The sequence below is a fragment of the Acanthochromis polyacanthus genome, chromosome 14 (assembly GCF_021347895.1).
Source record: "Acanthochromis polyacanthus isolate Apoly-LR-REF ecotype Palm Island chromosome 14, KAUST_Apoly_ChrSc, whole genome shotgun sequence".
Classification (NCBI taxonomy): Eukaryota; Metazoa; Chordata; class Actinopteri; family Pomacentridae; genus Acanthochromis; species Acanthochromis polyacanthus.
The window spans coordinates 22442725-22462234 of NC_067126.1; the positions used below are offsets into that span (position 1 = coordinate 22442725).

Consider the following 19510-nt stretch of genomic DNA (forward strand, 5'->3'; position numbering starts at 1 on the left):
AGCAAATGATTTTGCCAATTCATTTACAGAATCAATAAAATAATCATTAAAATTTGCAGCCACAAGGGCATTGTCATTTTGTACAACACCTTTTATTTTTAAATAAATGTCACAATTTTCCTGATGTTTTCCACTAAGTTTATCAATATTTCTCCACAAAATTTTACTATTTCCTTTTGCTTCCTCAATTATGTGAAGGTAAAAAGAGGCTTTTGCTTTCCTAATTTCTGCAGTTACTTTATTCCTTAAACTTTTATATACAATTTGATCTGTAGGCAGTCTAGTTTTTACAAATTTTCTTAGGGCAGCATCTCTTCTTTTCATTATAGTCCAGAGTTCACCGTTAAACCAGGGTAGACTTTTCTTCCCTCTCTGTTTTCTTTTGTTTAGAGTATATTTTGATATTGTTTTTTGCAAAGCCATTATCAAGTCACTACATGCTTTTTCACATTGTTTGTTTGCTATAGTTTCGTTCCACTCTGTGTGATTCATGTCATTTTCTAAAAGAGGAAGAAATTTTTGGGGTATAAAGTTTACACCACTATTATCATTTGCACGATAATTAAATGTAGTTTTCTTTATTTTCCTAGCAATTAATGTGAGGTTGTGGTCAGATAGACCGGTGATTAGATTGTAGCTTCTTATTTTCCTATCAGGTTAATTTGTGAACACTAGATCAATTAAAGTCTCAGAACTTTTAGTTATTCTTGTTGGTTGTTTAATCATTTGAACCATTTCATACTTTTTCATAATATCCTTTAGTTTTTTCTTACGTGCTGTATCACACCAATTTAAATTGAAGTCACCCATCAATATGATTTCTTTGCTTTCATAGCATTTAAGCATATTAATTAATTCAGAATAAAATTCATTAGTTGCACTGGGTGGACGGTAAAGTGCAATGATAAGAAAAGACATTTCAGGTGACAACGTGATTTTAGTCCCCACGCATTCTAATTTATGTTCCGTGAGGTCTACTTCAGTACTTTTGATGTTGTCATTGACGTATATTAGCACTCCGCCTCCCTTCCCCACCCCTCTATCACGCCGATACACTTTATAGCCCGGGATAGAAAAAACAGATCGTGGGGTGGCAGGGCGCATCCAAGTTTCACTTAAACATAAATAATCCAAGTTGGAGTCCGATAATAAATGTTCAATTTGCTCCGTCTTTGAGATAATGCTCTGGATATTTAAATGTCCGCCAAAAATACCTTTTGGTTTAGTGTCCGGATTCCACAGCACATTTGCGTGATTAACAGTTTGAAATAGTCTTAATGTTCTCTGTTTCAGAGCCGCAGTTGCTCTATTCGCACTCACAGTAGAAGAGAGTACAGTCTGTAGACTTATTTGAGGAAAGTCAAACTTAAGAGGGGCGCAGGAGACTCCAGCATTTATTATAGAGACGCTGGGATTAGAGTTTACCTGTGGCAGATGTTGAGAAGCAACGGATAGATCCTCAGGCCCAGGGTTTAGTTGTACGTCTCCGCACAAAAGAAGCACAAGGCAGAGCAGGGTCTCACCTCGCCGTCCCAGTGCGTGCCGGCAGGGTGTTTCAAATTCTGCTCTCGGTGCAATCGCTTTTCCTTTATCCAAAACGTGGGTGAATATGATGAATTGGCTCCATGAATCCAGTGGTATGGTACATAACAGACTCCCTGCACTGGCGTGCGGCTCCGACCTGAAGCCTGGAGCCAGATGGTCCTGCACACGGCCAGTCAGGCATTCTAGTGTAGCCATACGCCAGCTTCCAAATAGATTCACAATAATGCCGACGCATAACACAATGGCACCCAGTACTTTCGTGCTTTTGTTGGGCAGCGGTCGTTTATGCCATAACCCAAGAGAAAACTGATGGATGGGCTGTATTTCTGATGTTTTTTGTAAGAGTGGACGCAGCACCTGCCGAGCTGTCATTCCACACCGCCATCTTTGAACTTGTCTCATCATCCGTCGCCTGAGGGGGCGTGTCAACAAAGCTCGTTTGTTTACACCATGTAACTTCATCAGAACTAGTGCTGGTGATCATTAGACAAAGACATGTCCAGAAAGTGTCAAAATGACAAATTGTCAAGCAAGTGACAATCCAAATATATTTAGTGCAAATGTATAATTGTACAGCTATTAAGATGACCCATAGTGGATACATCTGATTTAACACGTCATTAAAAAGCATAAATTCTAAATAAATCATTCATTTGAATGTAATAAAATGCTACTTTACATTCATCTCAAAAGTAACCAAACAAAAAATTTGTTTCGAATTTTAGTCAATTTGAAACCATAGATGAGAGGATTCATAATGGGAGGTATGATGAGAAATTCTATCGACATGAAATTTTGAAGCATTTCAGGGAAATCTTTTGAAGCAAGTCGCAAAGTCATGAGATCAAAGAGCACAGTGAAAGAAAAGTGAATAAAGAGGTCAAATGTGGTACACATGTCTGCATGAACTTTGCTCTGTTTTCTAAAGAACTGGCGCAAGTTTTGATGAGATATAAGTAGGACCACACTATGAAAAGACCATGAAGAACATAAATGATTATTGTAATATTTCCAAATATGCCATTAATGGCAGTCTCTTCTGGAAAACATGCCAGTTGAACAATGCTCCAGTTCACACAAAACAGTCTGTCAACATGTGAGCTGCATAATTTTACCCTGGATGTTACATAGATGTTTGTTGCTATAATGCAGAAAGGTGTAAACCAAGAGAAAAATGCTAACTGAGTGACTCTGTTCTTGGACATGACAGAGTGGTACTCCAGTGGTCGACATATAGCCAGATACCTGTCATAGGCCATGACAGCAAGAATGGACAGATCACTGCAGGCAAAAGAGTACATGACCAGAGCCTGAACAAGACATCCAGAATAAGAGATAACTTGAACTGGAGAGAGCAGATCCCAGAGAAATTTGGGGTAGAAACCTGTCGTTCCATAAAGTCCATTCATGCAAAAAATACACAGCAGAATATACATTGGTTCATGGAGGCTGTTATCCAAGATGATGATCACAATCAGAGAAACATTCACCAGAAGTATTGTGCAGTAACACAGCAAGCTGAGAAAGAAGATAATAGATCTGTGGTTCACTGTTTCATTGAATCCTGAAAGAGCAAACACTGTTATTGCAGAAACATTAGCCATGATGGTGGGAAAACTTCATTCTACTTCTCTGTAATGCGTAGCCTGGTGGTGTGTGATCTCTCCTCTCTTCTCTGTCGAGTATAGAGTACAGAGACAGTTGGGAGATCTTTAAACCAACCAATCAGCTCTGTGGTCTGAGAAGTTACTGCCTTGGAAAATGACGGGATTCTCCGTTGTGCACCAGTCAAAAGTTAGGACACACCTTCTCATTTAATGGTTTTTATTTAATTATTTTGTACATTGTAGATTAATACTGAAGACATCAAAACTGTAAAACAATACATATGGAATTGAGCGCCCAGGCGGCTCAAATGGTTGTGCGGGTGACCCATGAACAGGGGCTACAGTCCCAGTCACGGTGGCCTGAGTTTGATTCCAAATCACAGCCCTTTGCTGCAGGTCTCCCCCTATTCTTCTCCCTGCTTTCCTTTCTGCCTGTCTACTTACCTATCAAATTAAGCCAACAAAAGACCAAAAAATCTTTAAAAAGAATACATACGGAATTATGCTGTAAAGAAAAGTGTTTATCTTCAGTATTAATCTAAAAGGTAGAAAATAACATAAATAGAAGCATTGAATGAGAAGGTGTGTCCAAACTTAGTGTGATAGTGTACATACATACATACTGGTAGTGTACATAGACACACACACACACACACCGGCCACTTTATTAGGTACACCTCTTCAATTGCTTGTTAACACAAATAGCTAATCAGCCAATCGCATGGCTGCAACTCAATGCATTTAGGCATGTAAATGTGGTCAAGACAACTTGCTGAAGTTGAAACCAAGCATCAGAATGGGGAAGAACATGGCATGGTTGTTGGTGCCAGACGGACTTATCTGAGTATTTCAGAAACTGCTGATCTACTGGGATTTTCACACATAACCACCTCTAGTGTTTACAGAGAATGGTCTGAAAAGACAAAATATCCAGTGAGTGAGCGTTGCATAAAGACACAGACTCATCAGACCGAAGCACAGGTTTCCATTGGTCTAATGTCCAAACTTTGTGTATTTTTGGACCAAACAATTCTCTTTTGCTTGTTGCTCTTCCTTAGTTGTGGTTTCTCAGCAGCTATTTGACCATAAAGGCCTGATTGCTGCAGTCTCCTCTGAACAGTGCATGTAGGGATGTGTCTGCTACTAGAACTCCGTTTGTCATTTATCTGGGCTCTAATCTGAGGTGCTGCTAACTTGTGATTTCTGAGACTGATGACTCGGTTGAACTTATCCTCAGCAGCAGAGGTGACTTTTGGTCTTCCTCTCCTGAGGCGATCCTCATGTGAACCAGATTTGTCGCAGCACTTGATGGTGTTTGAGACTGCACTTGGGATGCATTCAAAGTTTTTGCAATCTTCAAGACTGACTGACCTTCAGTTCTTACAGTAATGATGGATTTTGGTTTCTCTTTACTTAGCAGTTTGGCTCTTGCCATAATATGGATTCTAACAGTTGTCCAATATGGCTGTAAACTGTGTACCAACATGACTTCTGCACAACACAACTCATGGTCCCAACCCCATTAAGAAGGCAAGAAATTCCACAAATGAACCTTAACAAGGCACACCTGTGAAGTGAAAGAAGGCCAAGGGTTTACAAAGTTGTCATCAAAGCAAAGGGTGGATACTTTGAGGAATCTAAAATATAAAAAAATATAAAACGTATTTAGAGTTATTTCACATCCACACATCAAGATGTGTGACGCTGATAGACTCCTACCCAAAAAGACTGAGTGCAGTAATAAAAGGTGCTGCAACCAAGTACCAGTTTAAGGGTGTGCATATTTTTGCAACCAGGCTATTTTAAGTTTTCTATTTTTTATTTTTCCCCTTTAAAGGTTTCAGGGTTTTTTTTCAGTTGTGTTGTACACATTAAAGGTGAAAAAAGTTGTGAAATTATTTATCCTGATGTCATTTTTTTTACATCACAAAAAACCTGGCATTTGAACCGGGGTGTGTAGACTATTTATATCTACTGCACTACTGCTAATACTATTTATATCTCCGCTTTCTAGTGCTCCTTAGGTTATCAGCCACAACTGTTAACTGTTCCTTTGCGCTTCCCAAAGAATGAAGCAGCAAGCCAATGACAAGTTCCCCAGCACCCTCCTCCAAGCTGGGCCAAAAGGTTTGTTTACACAGTCTAAGGATCTGAAGGTGGAGTCCAAGAGGCTCGCTCTACGGTTCACTGGATCTTTTGAAACAGAACAGATCATTTATTCAAGTGTGATGCATTTGAAGCTGTCCTCCATTATGCACGATACACCAGACAGGTGCGGGCCACTGGATAATCACCTGAATGATCACTGCTGTGGTGGGGAGTGGTCGACCTGCAACTCACCAACTCTCTCCACAAAAGCCAAGGTTCAGATTACTGCACAACGCTAAACAGTTGAATAACTCTAATTAGTCTATTCAGGTCATTGCTAGCTAATCCGACTCTTGCTTTTGTTCACTCGCGTTTTCCTCTGCTTCAGTCCGTGGTCATTCCTGCCAAGATCCTGCCTGCTCCATCTGTCTTCTACCCGCTCCATCTGTCTTCTGCCAAGCTTCAGCTCTCACCTACCTGTCCAACTTGGTCTCTGACCCTCCGACTCCGACACAGAAACCCATCTGGTCCTGCACCTGCCCACACCACATGCCTCCTCTGCCTGCCTTCCCTCGCCCTCTTTCCCATCGGGCTGTCAGCTATGTTACCCCTCTCTCATGAGTTCATAGTGAGTTAAGTATGAGTTAGTTGTTGTTGTGCTCTGTGCATGTACTTCTGCTGTTTCACCTTTCCTAACTCATAGCAAGTCCTGGTTATTCTGCACTCCCTAAATATATGTTTTGTTTTGTGAGATTAAGTCTGTCTGTTTGTTCGTAAACGAGACTGTTACATCTGGTTCATTTCCTGTTACTAGCATAGGCAGCTTCCTGTTTTGTCAATCACCCCATTTCATCAGACCTGCTTTCATGGTACTTTCCTGTGTGACTTGTAGTCATTTGTATATATTATAAATAAAGCAATAATCGTTTATAATTCCTGTCTGGCTAAGTTTCTGTTGTTCTGCGCTTCAGCCTTTGACCTGCTCTGTGACAGTTTTACAGGTGGAAATAAAAAATAATGGGTGGTCTTAAGGGCTTAAGAGGTCAGATGAGACAGTAGCACTTGTCCTGTCACTCCTCAAGTCACCTATAATCACTGCCACATAATCTGTAAGGCATGATTCTAATTTTATGTATCTGAGTGTGTGATAGTGACATAGTGACAAAAACATGTGATTTGAATTTTATGCGACTTTGATTATATCGCTTTTATCTGTAGATGCAGTTTGAAAGAGGGTCAAGTGCTTGCCTTCTTAAATAAGTCAAAAGGCCCAAACATTTATTAGATACACTTAATTTTTTGATTTTACTGTATACACAAAAGTGTAAAACAGTCCAAACACTTAAAACTCACCTGAATCAGACCTTATTTATTTCAAAATGTCCATTATCCAACATTCAAAATAATATTTTTCGAATTGCCATTTGATTTAAAACAGTAACTGTATTTCTCTTCACAAACCTTTTGTCTGTAATTTAGGAATGTCTGTATAACAGTCAAGCAACATTAACTTTTTATGTTTAAATCAACACAATAAAATACTTTTTGAAAATAATGAAGAGGGAAAATAACACTTTAATGTTTCAAATACAGGACACACTTTACTATGACACACATGAGAGTATTGCAGTGTGTTAATACCAATTTTTACAGTAATAATTAAAGATTTTTTATATTTATAGAAAAAGAACAGGTTAATTATGGTATTGTTACTTCTAAGCTTTAACTGCTTGGGCAGGTTTTGAACATTCTTAACATGATTTTTCTAATTTCTGGTAACTTTAAGCCGTACACAAGAGGATTCAAAATGGGAGGAATCACAACAAACTCCAGTGACAGAATAATAGCTAGCAACGGATTAAGTTCTTCAAGATTAATTCTGCTGAGGGCAACATCACAAAACACGGTAATGGAATAATTAACAAAAGTAATAACGTGGGGCAGGCAGCTTTGTATGACTTTGCTCTTGAACTCTGGAGAGCATTTCCTGCAAATAAGGAAAATCCGTATATATGTATACAGGACAAAAGCCAGGGGCAGAAAGACTGTGCTTGTGGACACCAGCATGCCAACAAGATTATTGAGCACAGTAGAGACACATGACAATTTTACTATGTTCCAGTTGGCACAGAAAACCTTTGGTATCTTATTGTCACATAGTGGAAGCCTGGAGGACAAATAAACACAGGTCCCAACAGCTAACGGCGGATAGATCCATGCAATGACAAACAACTTACAGATCGTTCTGGCAGTTATTTTGTTGTGGTAATGTAAAGGCTGACATATAGCGACCATACCGATCATATGCATTATTCCTAAAAGAGTGAGCTCATAGGATGCATAGGTGTAAATGACATAGATCTGAGTGAAGCAAGCTGGTCTTGAGATCAAGTGAGAGTCAGACAGAAGGTCTCTGAGAAATCTGAAGAAAAAGCCAGCAGTGCCGTACAGTGAGTTCACAGAGAGAAACAAAATGAAAATATACATGGGCTCATGGAGGCTTTTCTCTCGTGCTATTGCCACTATTATGACAAGATTAGCAGAGATAATAAAAGCGCACAGCAAGAGACACAAGACAAATGCTGGGTATCGATAGTTGCCTATGTTCAAAAACATTGTGAGGTTAAAATAAGAGGGAGACGTATTGTTTTCCATTTACTCCATAGACACTAGAACAGACTGTGTGAAGGTTATCCTGCCAACAGTCACAATCCAGCTGCAACTCAGTCTTCCCTGCTTAGTCACGAGTTGGTTTTGATATTCACTGAGGCAATGAGGTATGTTGAAAAGCACTGAACCAGACAAAAAAAAAAAAAAACAGGAAGATTTCACAGTGATAAATGTTGTTAGACACAAGCAAGAAGCATATATTAGTAATAAATTGTCAATAACAATAAGAAAGAAAGGTATTTCAATTCAATCACAGTTATCACACAATTATATTTACTGCATCATTAAAGGGTTATTAGTTCTCACCACACCGAAACGCTCTTCATGGGGTCTGTAGCAGGTAACCACAGCTCAGCGCAGGCCTATTTATCTAGTCTCTCTAAACACAACCAAAGACATCCCTCCATGGGGAATGTAAAATAGAATATGCCATTTTCTTATGTTTACTTACCTGACATGCACACAGCTTTGATTGCAATGATGGTAATTCAAACCCTGAGATAATTTTTTAGGAAATAAAGAAGTTTTCAGTGGACACTTATTGAAATTTCTTCAACTGACATTATATGTTGAGACCCTTAAATTCAGTATGTTAAGAGAAGACAGGCTCATTTTTATTTTGTTCAAACACAATTTTGTGTTTTGTCAAAAACATATTTGCAGTGTAACCTCAAAATCTAAATCCTGGATTCAAATGATTAAGGATTCACATGTCACTGCTTAAAAAAGTGAGATAATGACAAGGGGTGAAGACAAACTGACAGTTCACAGGGCCTGCCACTAATTTAGGCCTGACAAGTTTACGCATGTTTCTAATTTCATAGCTAATTTGCTTTTTGATGTGTTTTTCACTGAGAGCGTTGATGAAATGAAAGGGGGGCTGCTGAACTGTTGATCTGACAAGAAATTCATGCTAAGTTTTGTTGCTAAAGCTGGAATGTGTTTGACATTTATTGTGTCACTTTTCAGCAGTACATTTAGAAATTCTCCATTAAAGGGTTAAACAAGAGGCTGGATGTGTGATTATGTGTAGTGGAGTGAAAGGAATTCCCATCTAATCAATGAAACAGCGTCACATACATTCAAGATTCAGTTAAACAGTCAAAATCTGATCTGGTGTCAAGTTTCAGACAGCATTGCTCATCAAAGAACTTTAGGACTGTCATACACTTTTCAAAATAACTGGTCACACACAGCCCACAGTTCACTGATGCAAGGTTACAACATTCATGTGTCCCTCAGTTCCATTCAATGCCCACTACTGCTGCATCCCCAGTGTGTCTCCATAGAAGTGAAACATAGGCTGTGTCCGAAATCGCATACTAACGTACTACTCATACTAAGTGTGACGTCAAAATAAGTATGTAGTGCGTTCACATTAGATAGTATGCGTGGTGACCACACTAGTCATACTCAACCGCCCCATAATGCTTTGCGAGCTATCCACCGAAATGCAAGCCTCCGCGGGATATGTGGACGGACCGGGGCGATATTTATTTTATTTTATGTGGTTAAGTAGTCATCCTAATCACCCCACAGATTTGAGAAATAGGCGTTTCTGATCAACGTTTTAAATTTGTCAGACGCCTCACAACGTGCTACTGGAATGCTAGGCATGCTAGTTGCCCAAGCAGCCTCGCTTTGCCATACAGAACAAGTAGCCGCTACCTCCACAGTAGCCTGCAGCCTACATTGAAACGATTCGCATAATCTGGCTAATAACTGCAATGAGGAGTACCGGGCACTTGAAATTGCACATTAATTATGCGCCTGTTTGTTAGCGTAATATCGACCTGAAGCCGGCATTCAGCCGCAGATATTGATAGCCGTTCTTCCGGTTTTTGTCGTCGGAGGTTTGAAATGCATTATGGGAAACGGAGCAGTATACTACAGTGTGAACGGTCGGCATTCTAATCATACTTATAGTACGTAGTATACAGTATATACTCATTGAGAATGTAGTATGTAGTACGTTAGTATGCGATTTCGGACACAGCCATACGTGCTTTGGGGATTTAGCGCCACTGACACTGATGCAATGTTTGATGATGTCAAACTTAATGAGAGCCCACAGGATGGATCGATGGAAATGGTCAACAGGTCATTACCATGATTATCCCTCAAGAACAATTAAACAGTTAGCCACCCTGGAGAGCTGTGGGCTGAGCAACCCAACCAAAACAAACATGTTTTCAAGTTTTGCAAATGGAGAATAAACAAACAACTATGACAACATGCAAGTCAAGCTAGCAGTGCATGACTGACCTTGTGATCTGATACATTTACGTTTTGAAGACTGTTAGGATGGTAGTAGTTGTAAAGTAGATTTTTCACTTTTGTGCAGTGTACTTAGCATTGAGGTAAAGCATGCCACTACACATAGACGTGTGTTGTGATGAATGAGCAACCAGACTGGAATGTGGCATCAAATACAGTCAGATCCATGAGGTATTTGGGCAATGCACAGTTTGATATTTTTGCCTCGGCACACTATCACAATGGATGTCACATTTAAATTGAATGGATCAGTTTAGATGCCGATTGTAGCGCCAAATGTTCAGCTTTAATACAAGGGGTTTAACAAAAACATTGCAATTGTTTAGGATTTTTTTTTCGTTATGTTGGCTCTCCATTTTCATAGGTTCAAAAGCAACTGGACAATTGATTGATAAAAAGGTTTGTGACCAGGCGTGGCATGCGTCCTTGATATTTAATGCCTAAATAAGGCGATAAAAGGTCCCCAGTTGATTTTGAATGTTGATTTTGAATTGGAAATTATTGGGAACTGTCACTGATGATTTGACTGCTGGTTGTTCCTTTCAAGATGGCGGCACGCTCAGCTCTCCCTTTCAGAAGCAAGAGGATGAATTCTGAATATACAGAGCTGTAATCTCTGCTGTAAAATAGGACAGGATGGTGCTTAAAGCACTTGTGGATGGATAAGTCAAAGTATACTGCAAAAGCAATCCAAGAGTTTCTGAAGGCAAAGAAAATTATTTTTCTGAAATTGCTGAGTCATTGACCTGACCTCAACCCAGATAACACTGGTAGTTCAAAGACTCACAAACACGCAGCAGCTGAAGTAACACCTTGGAAAAATTCTCATGGGAGAAAACTCAGCATTTGGCTGATGATCATGTATTCCAGACTTCAACAAGTCATTTGCCAAATCATTTGTGTCCAACTATGCGAAATAATCTTTAACCTAACCATGTATAAAATTGAGCTTTAATTAAATAGTCATACACTGCCTCTCCAATAAAAAGTTGGCCACCTGGATTTAACTAAATCTCAAAAAAGTAAGAGCCTTCCATTGGCTTAATTACTGCAGTGATGATTATGTTCAGCTGGCAAACTATTTAACCCCTAAGTGATGCAGCGGAGCTTCTTCATTCCTTAAACTACTATTTGGAAGACAATATCCTGTGGTCGTATAAAGGATGTAAAGCTGTCTCAGAAGGTCAAATTATTGGTTGCATCAAGCAAAGAAAAAAACTAAGGAGATGAAACTACTAAATCAGATTAAGAACCATCCAACGCATTATTAAAGCCTGAAAGATAGTAGTGAACCATCGTTATCGAGGAAAGAAATATGGGCGGTCATGTGGTCTGATGAGTCCAGATTTGCCCTGTTCCAAGTGATGGGGTGCATCATGGGAAGAAGAGAGGCAGATGAAGTGATGCACTCATCATGCCTAGTGCCTACAAGCCTGTGGGGGTTCGAGTTATGATCCGGGGTTGGTCAGGTTCAGCAACATTATGTTCCAATGAATGAGGACAGCTGACTACCTAAGTATATTAAAAATACCAGGCTTTCCATCAGTTGAGTTTTTCTTCCCTGATGGCATGGGCATGTTCCAAGATGATGAAACCGGAATTCATGAGGCTCACATTGTGAATGAGTGGTTCAGGGAGCATGAGGAATCATTTTCACACATGGATTGGCCTCCACAAAGTTCAGACCTCAGTCCCATTGAGAATCTTTGGGATGTGCTGGAGAAGACTTTGCGCAGCTGTCCGACTCTCCCGTCATCAATGCAAGACCTTGGCAAAGATTAATGCATCTTTGGACAGAAATAAATGCTATGACTTTGGCAGACGCTTATGGAAATGATGCCATGGCGAATGTGTGTCATTGTCAGAGCTAAAGGCAGTCCAACAAAATATTAGTGTGCAACTTTTTATTGGGATGGGCAATGTGCCATGGTTGCTTCATTTCACACTCAATGTGGTGAGGCACAATGGCAAAAGTACAAACATTTCATCTCTGTCTATACACTTAAGGCCCGACTGCATTACAGAAAGTATCACATTTGACTTTAGAAAATAGCTCAATGCAGTGATAGTCACATGACAGACATACCTGCATTAGGTGTTCTTAATTAGACTGGAGTCCCATGAAAAGAGGATCTCCATTTTCAGAAAAATAAACACAGAGTTAAGATGAAAAACAGTTTAAGCTCAGAAAACAATTTTACAAAAGTGTACATATAGATTGTCAAACCATTTTCACTTTTTGTTGCAGTTTTTGAACATTACAGCATTCCATAATTTTCCGAACATAATTTTAGATGTTCTTTAGACAGGTTTTTCTATAAATATGATTGCGCTAAACAGAAAGAAGAACTTCAGCTCTGTTTTGAGTTGTCATGTAAGTACAAGCAGATGCATTTATGTGATTGAAGAAGTTTGTTGCTAAAGCTGGAATGTGTTTCACATTTATTGTGTCACTTTTCAGCAGTACATTTAGAAATTCTCCATGAAAGGTTAAACAAGAGGGCCCTGCCTCTATTGCACTAATCTGCAGCTGAAGTTAACAAGACTCCTGACATGAGAGGCAGCTTACACCCAGTAAGGATTTTTTTTTTTTTGCAGTCACTTTTACTTTCATTGGTATGGCTCTTATTTTGAAGTTATAAAGGCCTCTGTAGTCCCATGTTTGAGGCTGCACATAGATTTGCTCTATCACTGTTTGTTAATGATTGTCTCCCTGCCTGTTTGTTTTATAATAGAAAAGGTGTGGAAAAGTCCACATAAGGAGGAGAGTGAAGTTAAATTGTGGCAACAGCACAGGGTGCAAAGTGCAGAACAAGTTCAAACAGAAAAGTGCTTAAACAAAGTCTTCAGCAAGAAGGTTAGAAGATGCAGAACAAAGGAGAAGGTATATAGAAGCTACATGATACTAAAAGGCAGCGAATGAAACAGTGCCAAACAAGAGACTGAAGGACAATAAAAGGAACTTTGCTCCACAAGGGAAGGTTGTTCTGCAGCAGGGGTCTGAGGAAACACTTTGGAAACAAAACAGAAGAGAAGAGTGGGAAAAAATACCTCCATGGCATACAGCTGTTTGAAGGGAAGAATCATGCTTCTGTTTACCAAAGTATCGCTTTATTCCTCCACGGAACTCAAAAACATTATTATCCAGTACTTAGATAAAAAGGTATGTCTTACAGGCATAACATTATATGCAGTAGATGTTATTCTACATGTCTTATATCAAGTATTCACATGTGTTACTATTTGCAGAAACGCCAGCCACATGTGCTGGCAGTGGATCTGGGGTGTGGAACAGGTCAGCATTCTCGACTGCTGGCACCGCACTTCAAAGAAGTGGTGGGAATGGACGTCAGTGAGTGTCAGCTGGAGGAGGCCAGAGCAGTGCCAGGTTCCCCAACGTCACATACAGGTAGGAGAGAGTGAGTAAGCCATGCTAACAGTGTGCCACCTGTAGAAATGTACTCAATATAAACACAAGTGGTATCACTCTCCTTGATATACAGTAACTCTGAATAAGTTATTTTTCAAAGTCTCTTAACTTTCAGCTTAAACTTTTAATCTTTATTTAAAACTGGATGTGTGATTATGTGTAGTGGTGTGAAAGGGATTGTCATCTAAACCATGAAACAGCATCACATACATTCAAGATTCAGTAAAACAGTCACAATCTGATCTCGTGTCAAGTTTCAGACAGTATTGCTCATCAAAGAACTTTAGGACTGTCATACACTTTTCAAAACAACTGGTCACATGCATGCACACAGTTCACTGATGCAAGGTTACAACATTCATGTGTCCCTCAGCTCCATTCAATGCCCACTACTGCTGCATCCCCAGTGTGTCTTCATAGGTCTTAAACATAGTGCTTGGGGGATTTAACACCACTGGACACTGATGCAATGTTTGATTATGTCAAACTTAATGAGAGCCCACAGGATGGATCGTTGGAAACGGTCAACAGGTCATTACCATGATTATCCCTCAAGAACAATTAAACAGTTAGCCACCCTGGAGAGCTGTGCTGAGCAACCCAACCAAAACAAACATGTTTTTCCAGTTTTGCAAATGAAGAATTAATAAACAACTGTGACAAACATGCAAGTCAAGCTAGCAGTACATGACTGACCTTGTGATCTGATACATTTACATTTATGGAGACTGTTAGGATGGTATCGTCATAAAGTTAACCCCTTGACGCTTGAATTGATTTACAATATTATAAAAAAATAATTAGCTCTGTTTTGCCTTCCAGCTGATGCTTAAATGAAGTGGATATTGTTCATTTGTCTATTACATACTGACTGCATTTGTAATAATAATAACAGATATATAATAATCTAGGTTCCACTCCAATTGGTCCTAAGAGAAGCCAGTGCTTGTGGAAGGTTCCGGGGTACGTGTTGAATATGCACAAACGGCATTGGGGGAATGCATATGCTATCTTGGCTGCAGTCTGAATGAAAGTGGCATGATGTGAATTTGTGACAATCGGCATCAGGTTAATTGGTAACTTTTATGCGGTGTACTTAGCTTTAAGGTAAAGCAGTGCGATTAATGAGCAGCCAGATTGAAAACTTCAAGTCAAATGTGGCATCAAGTACAGTCGGATCCATGAGAATTTGGATAATGGCACAGTTTTGCCTCTGCACACTGTCGCAATGGATTTGAAATGAATGAATGAAGATGTGATTGTAATGTAGACTTTCAGCTTTAATTCAAGGGGTTGAACAAAAACATTGCAATGGTTTAGGATTTATTTTTCTTTACATTGACTTTCCACTTCCATAGATTCAAAAGCAACTGGACAATTGACTGATAAAGCAGTTTGTTGTAGGTGTGGCATGCCTCCTTGATACTTAATGTCCAAATAAAGTGATAAACGTTTGTTAGTTGGTTCTTAAAGTTAGTGCCAAGTTTCAGACAGTATTGCTCATCAAAGAACTTCAGGACTGTCATACACTTTTCAAAACAAGTGGTCACAAAGGTCGATGATGCAAGGTTACAACATTCATGCGTCCCTCAGCTCCATTCAATGCCCACTACTGCTACATCCCCAGTGTGTCTTCATAGGTGTTAAACATAGTGCTTTGGGATTTAATGCCACTGGACACTGATGCAATGTTTGATGATGTCAAACCTAATGAGAGCCCATGGGATGGATGATTGGAAATGTTAAACAAAGACAAATGCAAGCTAAATGATTTATTTATTTTGTGTGGAGTGCAATATGATTACCCTCAGAATCTGTTATCTATACACCACATAAACCTCATTAGGGTCCCAGCTGACTTAGGGTAATATTCCCCTTAAATATTTTAAAGTACTGCAACACTTAAGAAACACTTGTACTGGGTTATAAATCAGTCACTCTGAGCACTTTAATAATCATATACAATGACATTAATATCTCCCCATTTTAGTATATCAAGACATGATGAACCAAGAAGAAGATTTGTACAGGTACTCATGAAAATAAACCTAAAAAAGACGTATTCTGTTTGATTAATGGATCTAATTATTTATATAACTCGATGGCACCGATGAGGTTTATTAAGCTGCATTTTCAGCTGCCCAGATAATGTATCTGCAGCGACACTGATGATGTGTCTGTTGCAGAAAGGGGGCAGCGGAGGAGCTTCCTTTTCCCGATGCCTCTGTAGATCTGTTGACAGCAGCCACAGCAGCCCACTGGTTCGATCAGTCGAAGTTCCTGGCTGAAGCAAGTCGGGTCTTGAAACCTGGAGGCTGCATTGCTCTGCTGGGCTTCAGTGACTCAAAAACCAAACTCAGATACCCGAACTGTGGAGAAAAACTCAGCCACATCTATAAAGAGGTATGTGCAGAATGAAAGGCCTCTAGTTTCATATGAGCGGTGTAACAGCACTGCTGTCAGCACAGTAAGGAAGTATAGCACCAACATCGAAACACTGAGTTAATATCAGACTGAAAAGGTGAACCAACATGAGTTAAGAATTTATTTGGGCTTAGCTGTTTTGGCTGCAAAAAGTGATTTTGTTAAACTGGAAGATTTATGAACCAAAATCTTTCTTCACAGAAACTATAAACTCAAATGGAACTTTTCAATCTTCTTGCATTGTGAATACTATTCACATATATTAATCATCTGCAGTTAATACTCAGCAGTGCATGAGTTTATTTTGCAACCTCAGCTCCCCTTATGTAGGCCAATTAGACCCTATAATGATGAAATGAATAATTAATGGAGGCACCACACTGTATGCCCCCCTGCTATTTAATGTGTTAATGTACAATATTGTGCCTCCCATTTTGTTTTGCTGGGGTTGTTTGTGTTGTTGATGTTTGTTTGTTTTCTGTTTGTGTGAACATCTTTGGTGAATTTGAAAATGAAATTAATAAATGTACAAGCTTACTCAGCAGGGTAAGGAATAGTTGTGGGAATATGCGTTTTTTTTTTCCTTTCTGTGTTAAGCTGCAGAGAAAACACAATTTATCTAATTTAACGCAACGACTAAAATCGAGGAGAAACAGATACCCTTGATCTGTCCAGTGGTAAAGAAACAACGAAATTCCAACACCACTAAAGCTCAGTTAACAAACATTCATGTATCGTTAGTTTTTCTGTAAAAGTAAAACTTGTTCTTTTAGGAGTTCTGTGACTGTCTCTTGATACAGAACAGTCAGGGTCAGAGACTCTGCTTATCTTCCTAAAGTTTGCCATTGAAGTTGCCAGGTATAATACCTTCATGCCTCAGTAGAGATAAATATAGTATATAGTCCTGCATACCCTGACCCACAATATATCCACAGCACTATGCATCTCATTAGCATTCTGCTATGGAGGGCAAAATAAAATATCCATCCATTATTTATGGGGGTGCTAAAGTCTATCCCAGCTGACTTAGGGTGAAGACAGAGGACACCCTGGACAGGTTAAAAGTCTATCAGAGGGCTACACATTTTTGTAAATTTTTTTCCACAAAAACTCTGAAAAATAGACAAAAGAAAATTTCAGAGGCTCGTACTCTAAAAATGTCTCTAAAGATGCGTTTAACATGCTTGGCTGACTGAGCTGTTCTGACAGTATGGTGGTGCTTGTTCACAGTGTTGGGGCTAAAACAGTAAAAGCATCGTTCCATTTTGTTTTAAGCCTGGTCCATGCAATTTTTAACAGCAACTGATTCTCTATTCTGAGGGATGTAGATGCAGGATAAGGGGGTTTAAAGTTCTGAGACGTCGACTGGAGCCAGACCATGTACTTCTTAAATAGAAGTTAAAAGTAAAATAGTGTTAAGGGGAGTTGTTGTAATAGATTATTTGCATACAGGGAGTTGAGCACTGCTATTAAAGCAGTACAGAAAGAACCATGCTTTAATGCACAGTTAAAATCTTCATCAAAACTTGCTATCCGCAGACTTATACCCACAGTCTGCATCTGGTGTGTCAGACAAGACAGTACCAAACCTGGCAACCCAGCATTAATCAATGTACTTATTCATTGTACATCCACTTTGTAATTAGCTAAAATTGCTGAACATCTGCATTGACTTACTTTCAGGTAAACCAGGTGCTGTTGCCATACACAAGCGAAAGAGTAGTTCTCGCTGAGAATAAGCTGGAAAAGCTGTACTCTGCCATCCCCTTTCCAGACAAAGAGAGGTAATTACAACACCTACCTGACCTAAAGCTTTAACTTCCATTATCTGCTGTACCCTTGAAAGGGAAACAGTATTAAGTTGTAAGTCAGAAGTGTGCTGCCTCATTTTCTTCATTTTATGCCTTTTTGAAAGAGAATTCAGCAGCAATAATACAAAGACTTCACCAAGCTGAAAAAGCTTGTCATCTCAGCTGCATTATGCACATGATTTTCTTTATAGAAAATAAGTCATTATTGATGATTTACAGTCTGTATGTTTTTTTTCACATGCTTTATTTATTTCATATCAATCCAAAAGGATTGATTGTTTTCAGGCAAAATATGTGAGACCAGTGAGGGCCGTGGTGGGATTCATTGAGAGCTGGTCCATGTTCCAAACCTACAAGTCAAAAGACCCCAAAAGTGCTGAAGAACTACTGGTCAACACTCAGAAAAGGTCAACTACACTCTCTCACATTCAGATAGTGATATGTTACTAGTATAGTCTGATGATGTTTACTTTTCAGTTTTTCTCTGTGTTATTACAAACTGTCTGAGTGATCTGAATGATCAATCACTGTGCTCTTTTCAGGCTTCTGGAGCAGATGGGAGTCACGTCTCCAGATACTGAAATAGAGCAGGAACTGGAATTTTACTGTGTCCTGGCATCCAAACCACAATGATCCACACTAAAGCACTGGATGTATGTTTCTGGAGACAGAGATGAAGTGTGCGTTTCAAAGATGCTGCAATTTACAATTTATAAAGATTCTATTCTTTCTGCTTTAAGGAGTGTGTCTGTTAAATAAACCATTGTTCACTCAGTATATGACTCCTTCTGTATTCTACAAAGTTTCTCCAACACAAAGCATGTTTCACTTTGCAGTGAAATAACTCCACAGCTCCACAGCTCCACTCCACAGCTGATCCCTTTCATGCTCACTGAGATATTACATAACTGAGAACAAAATCTTTTGAAATGTAATGTGCCTACCACTGTTCACAGATGGGGTGCTTGGATACTTCTGTATAAATGAAATGATTGTTTTTTAGCCAAGCTTTTGAAAATATGGCACTGCAGGTGGCTTTAAAAAAAAAAACAACTAATTATAACTACTTCAATACCACTTCTTTAATCTTTATTCAGAGAATTTTTGGCACTCATCCAGTCAGTTTTACAACTTTTCAAGAAACTTCACACTCCGCTGACGAAAGTTTCCCATCAAAATATGTAGAAAGTTTACAAGTAAAACAATAATTCACTGATTATCAACATGACATAGTAAGCTTGTAGGTGTGGTATCAAGTGTAATTTGCTTTTGTCTATTAGAAAAAATATTTAGATTACGGTTTTAGGCTTTAAGTGGGAATGATTGATATTTAATTATTATTAATATTTACTTCTGGAAGGTAACTTAAATATAGGCTGAGAGGGAGAAAGGTGACAAATTAAAGGGAAAAACACTTTAAAGCCTCACCGTGCGCCACCACAATAGCTTCATGTCCTTGAGTTCTCTTGCTAGCTTCACCTCTTGCTTGTAAATTGTATTTTTCAAGTAGTCCACAATCCAATGGGTTCATGGTCTCTATGTGCATTTTTTTTTTACATATGTACTGAAATACAGGACTGGGTGATCTCCCATTGGAAAAAAAAAAATTAAGTGGTATGTAAGGCTCCTTCACATGACAGAAAACATGATGTTGTGAT

The 19510-nt window shown here is 39.1% G+C and overlaps 3 protein-coding genes across 3 annotated transcripts; 1 reads left to right on the plus strand and 2 right to left on the minus strand.

Annotated features, from left to right (window-relative positions):
* Positions 1-2226: 2226 nt before the first annotated feature.
* On the minus strand, positions 2227-3149 carry LOC127537282 (olfactory receptor 2K2-like). The gene is given in 2 exon segments (XM_051959439.1): positions 2227-2402; positions 2405-3149. Coding segments are annotated over 2 exon segments (921 nt in total).
* Positions 3150-6962: 3813 nt separating this feature from the next.
* LOC127537283 (olfactory receptor 1361-like) lies at positions 6963-9254 on the minus strand (the record flags this gene model as incomplete). Its single annotated transcript, XM_051959440.1, has 3 exons — positions 6963-7087; positions 7292-7762; positions 9230-9254. Coding segments are annotated over 3 exons (621 nt in total), but the record flags the coding sequence as incomplete, so codon positions are not given.
* Positions 9255-13052: 3798 nt separating this feature from the next.
* On the plus strand, positions 13053-18627 carry zgc:162396 (uncharacterized protein LOC555292 homolog). Its single transcript, XM_051959441.1, is given in 9 exon segments — positions 13053-13071; positions 13147-13298; positions 13300-13350; positions 13437-13575; positions 13578-13596; positions 15804-16020; positions 17725-17825; positions 18122-18259; positions 18395-18627. Coding segments are annotated over 9 exon segments (927 nt in total). The 3' UTR covers positions 18486-18627.
* The last annotated feature ends 883 nt before the right edge of the window (positions 18628-19510 follow it).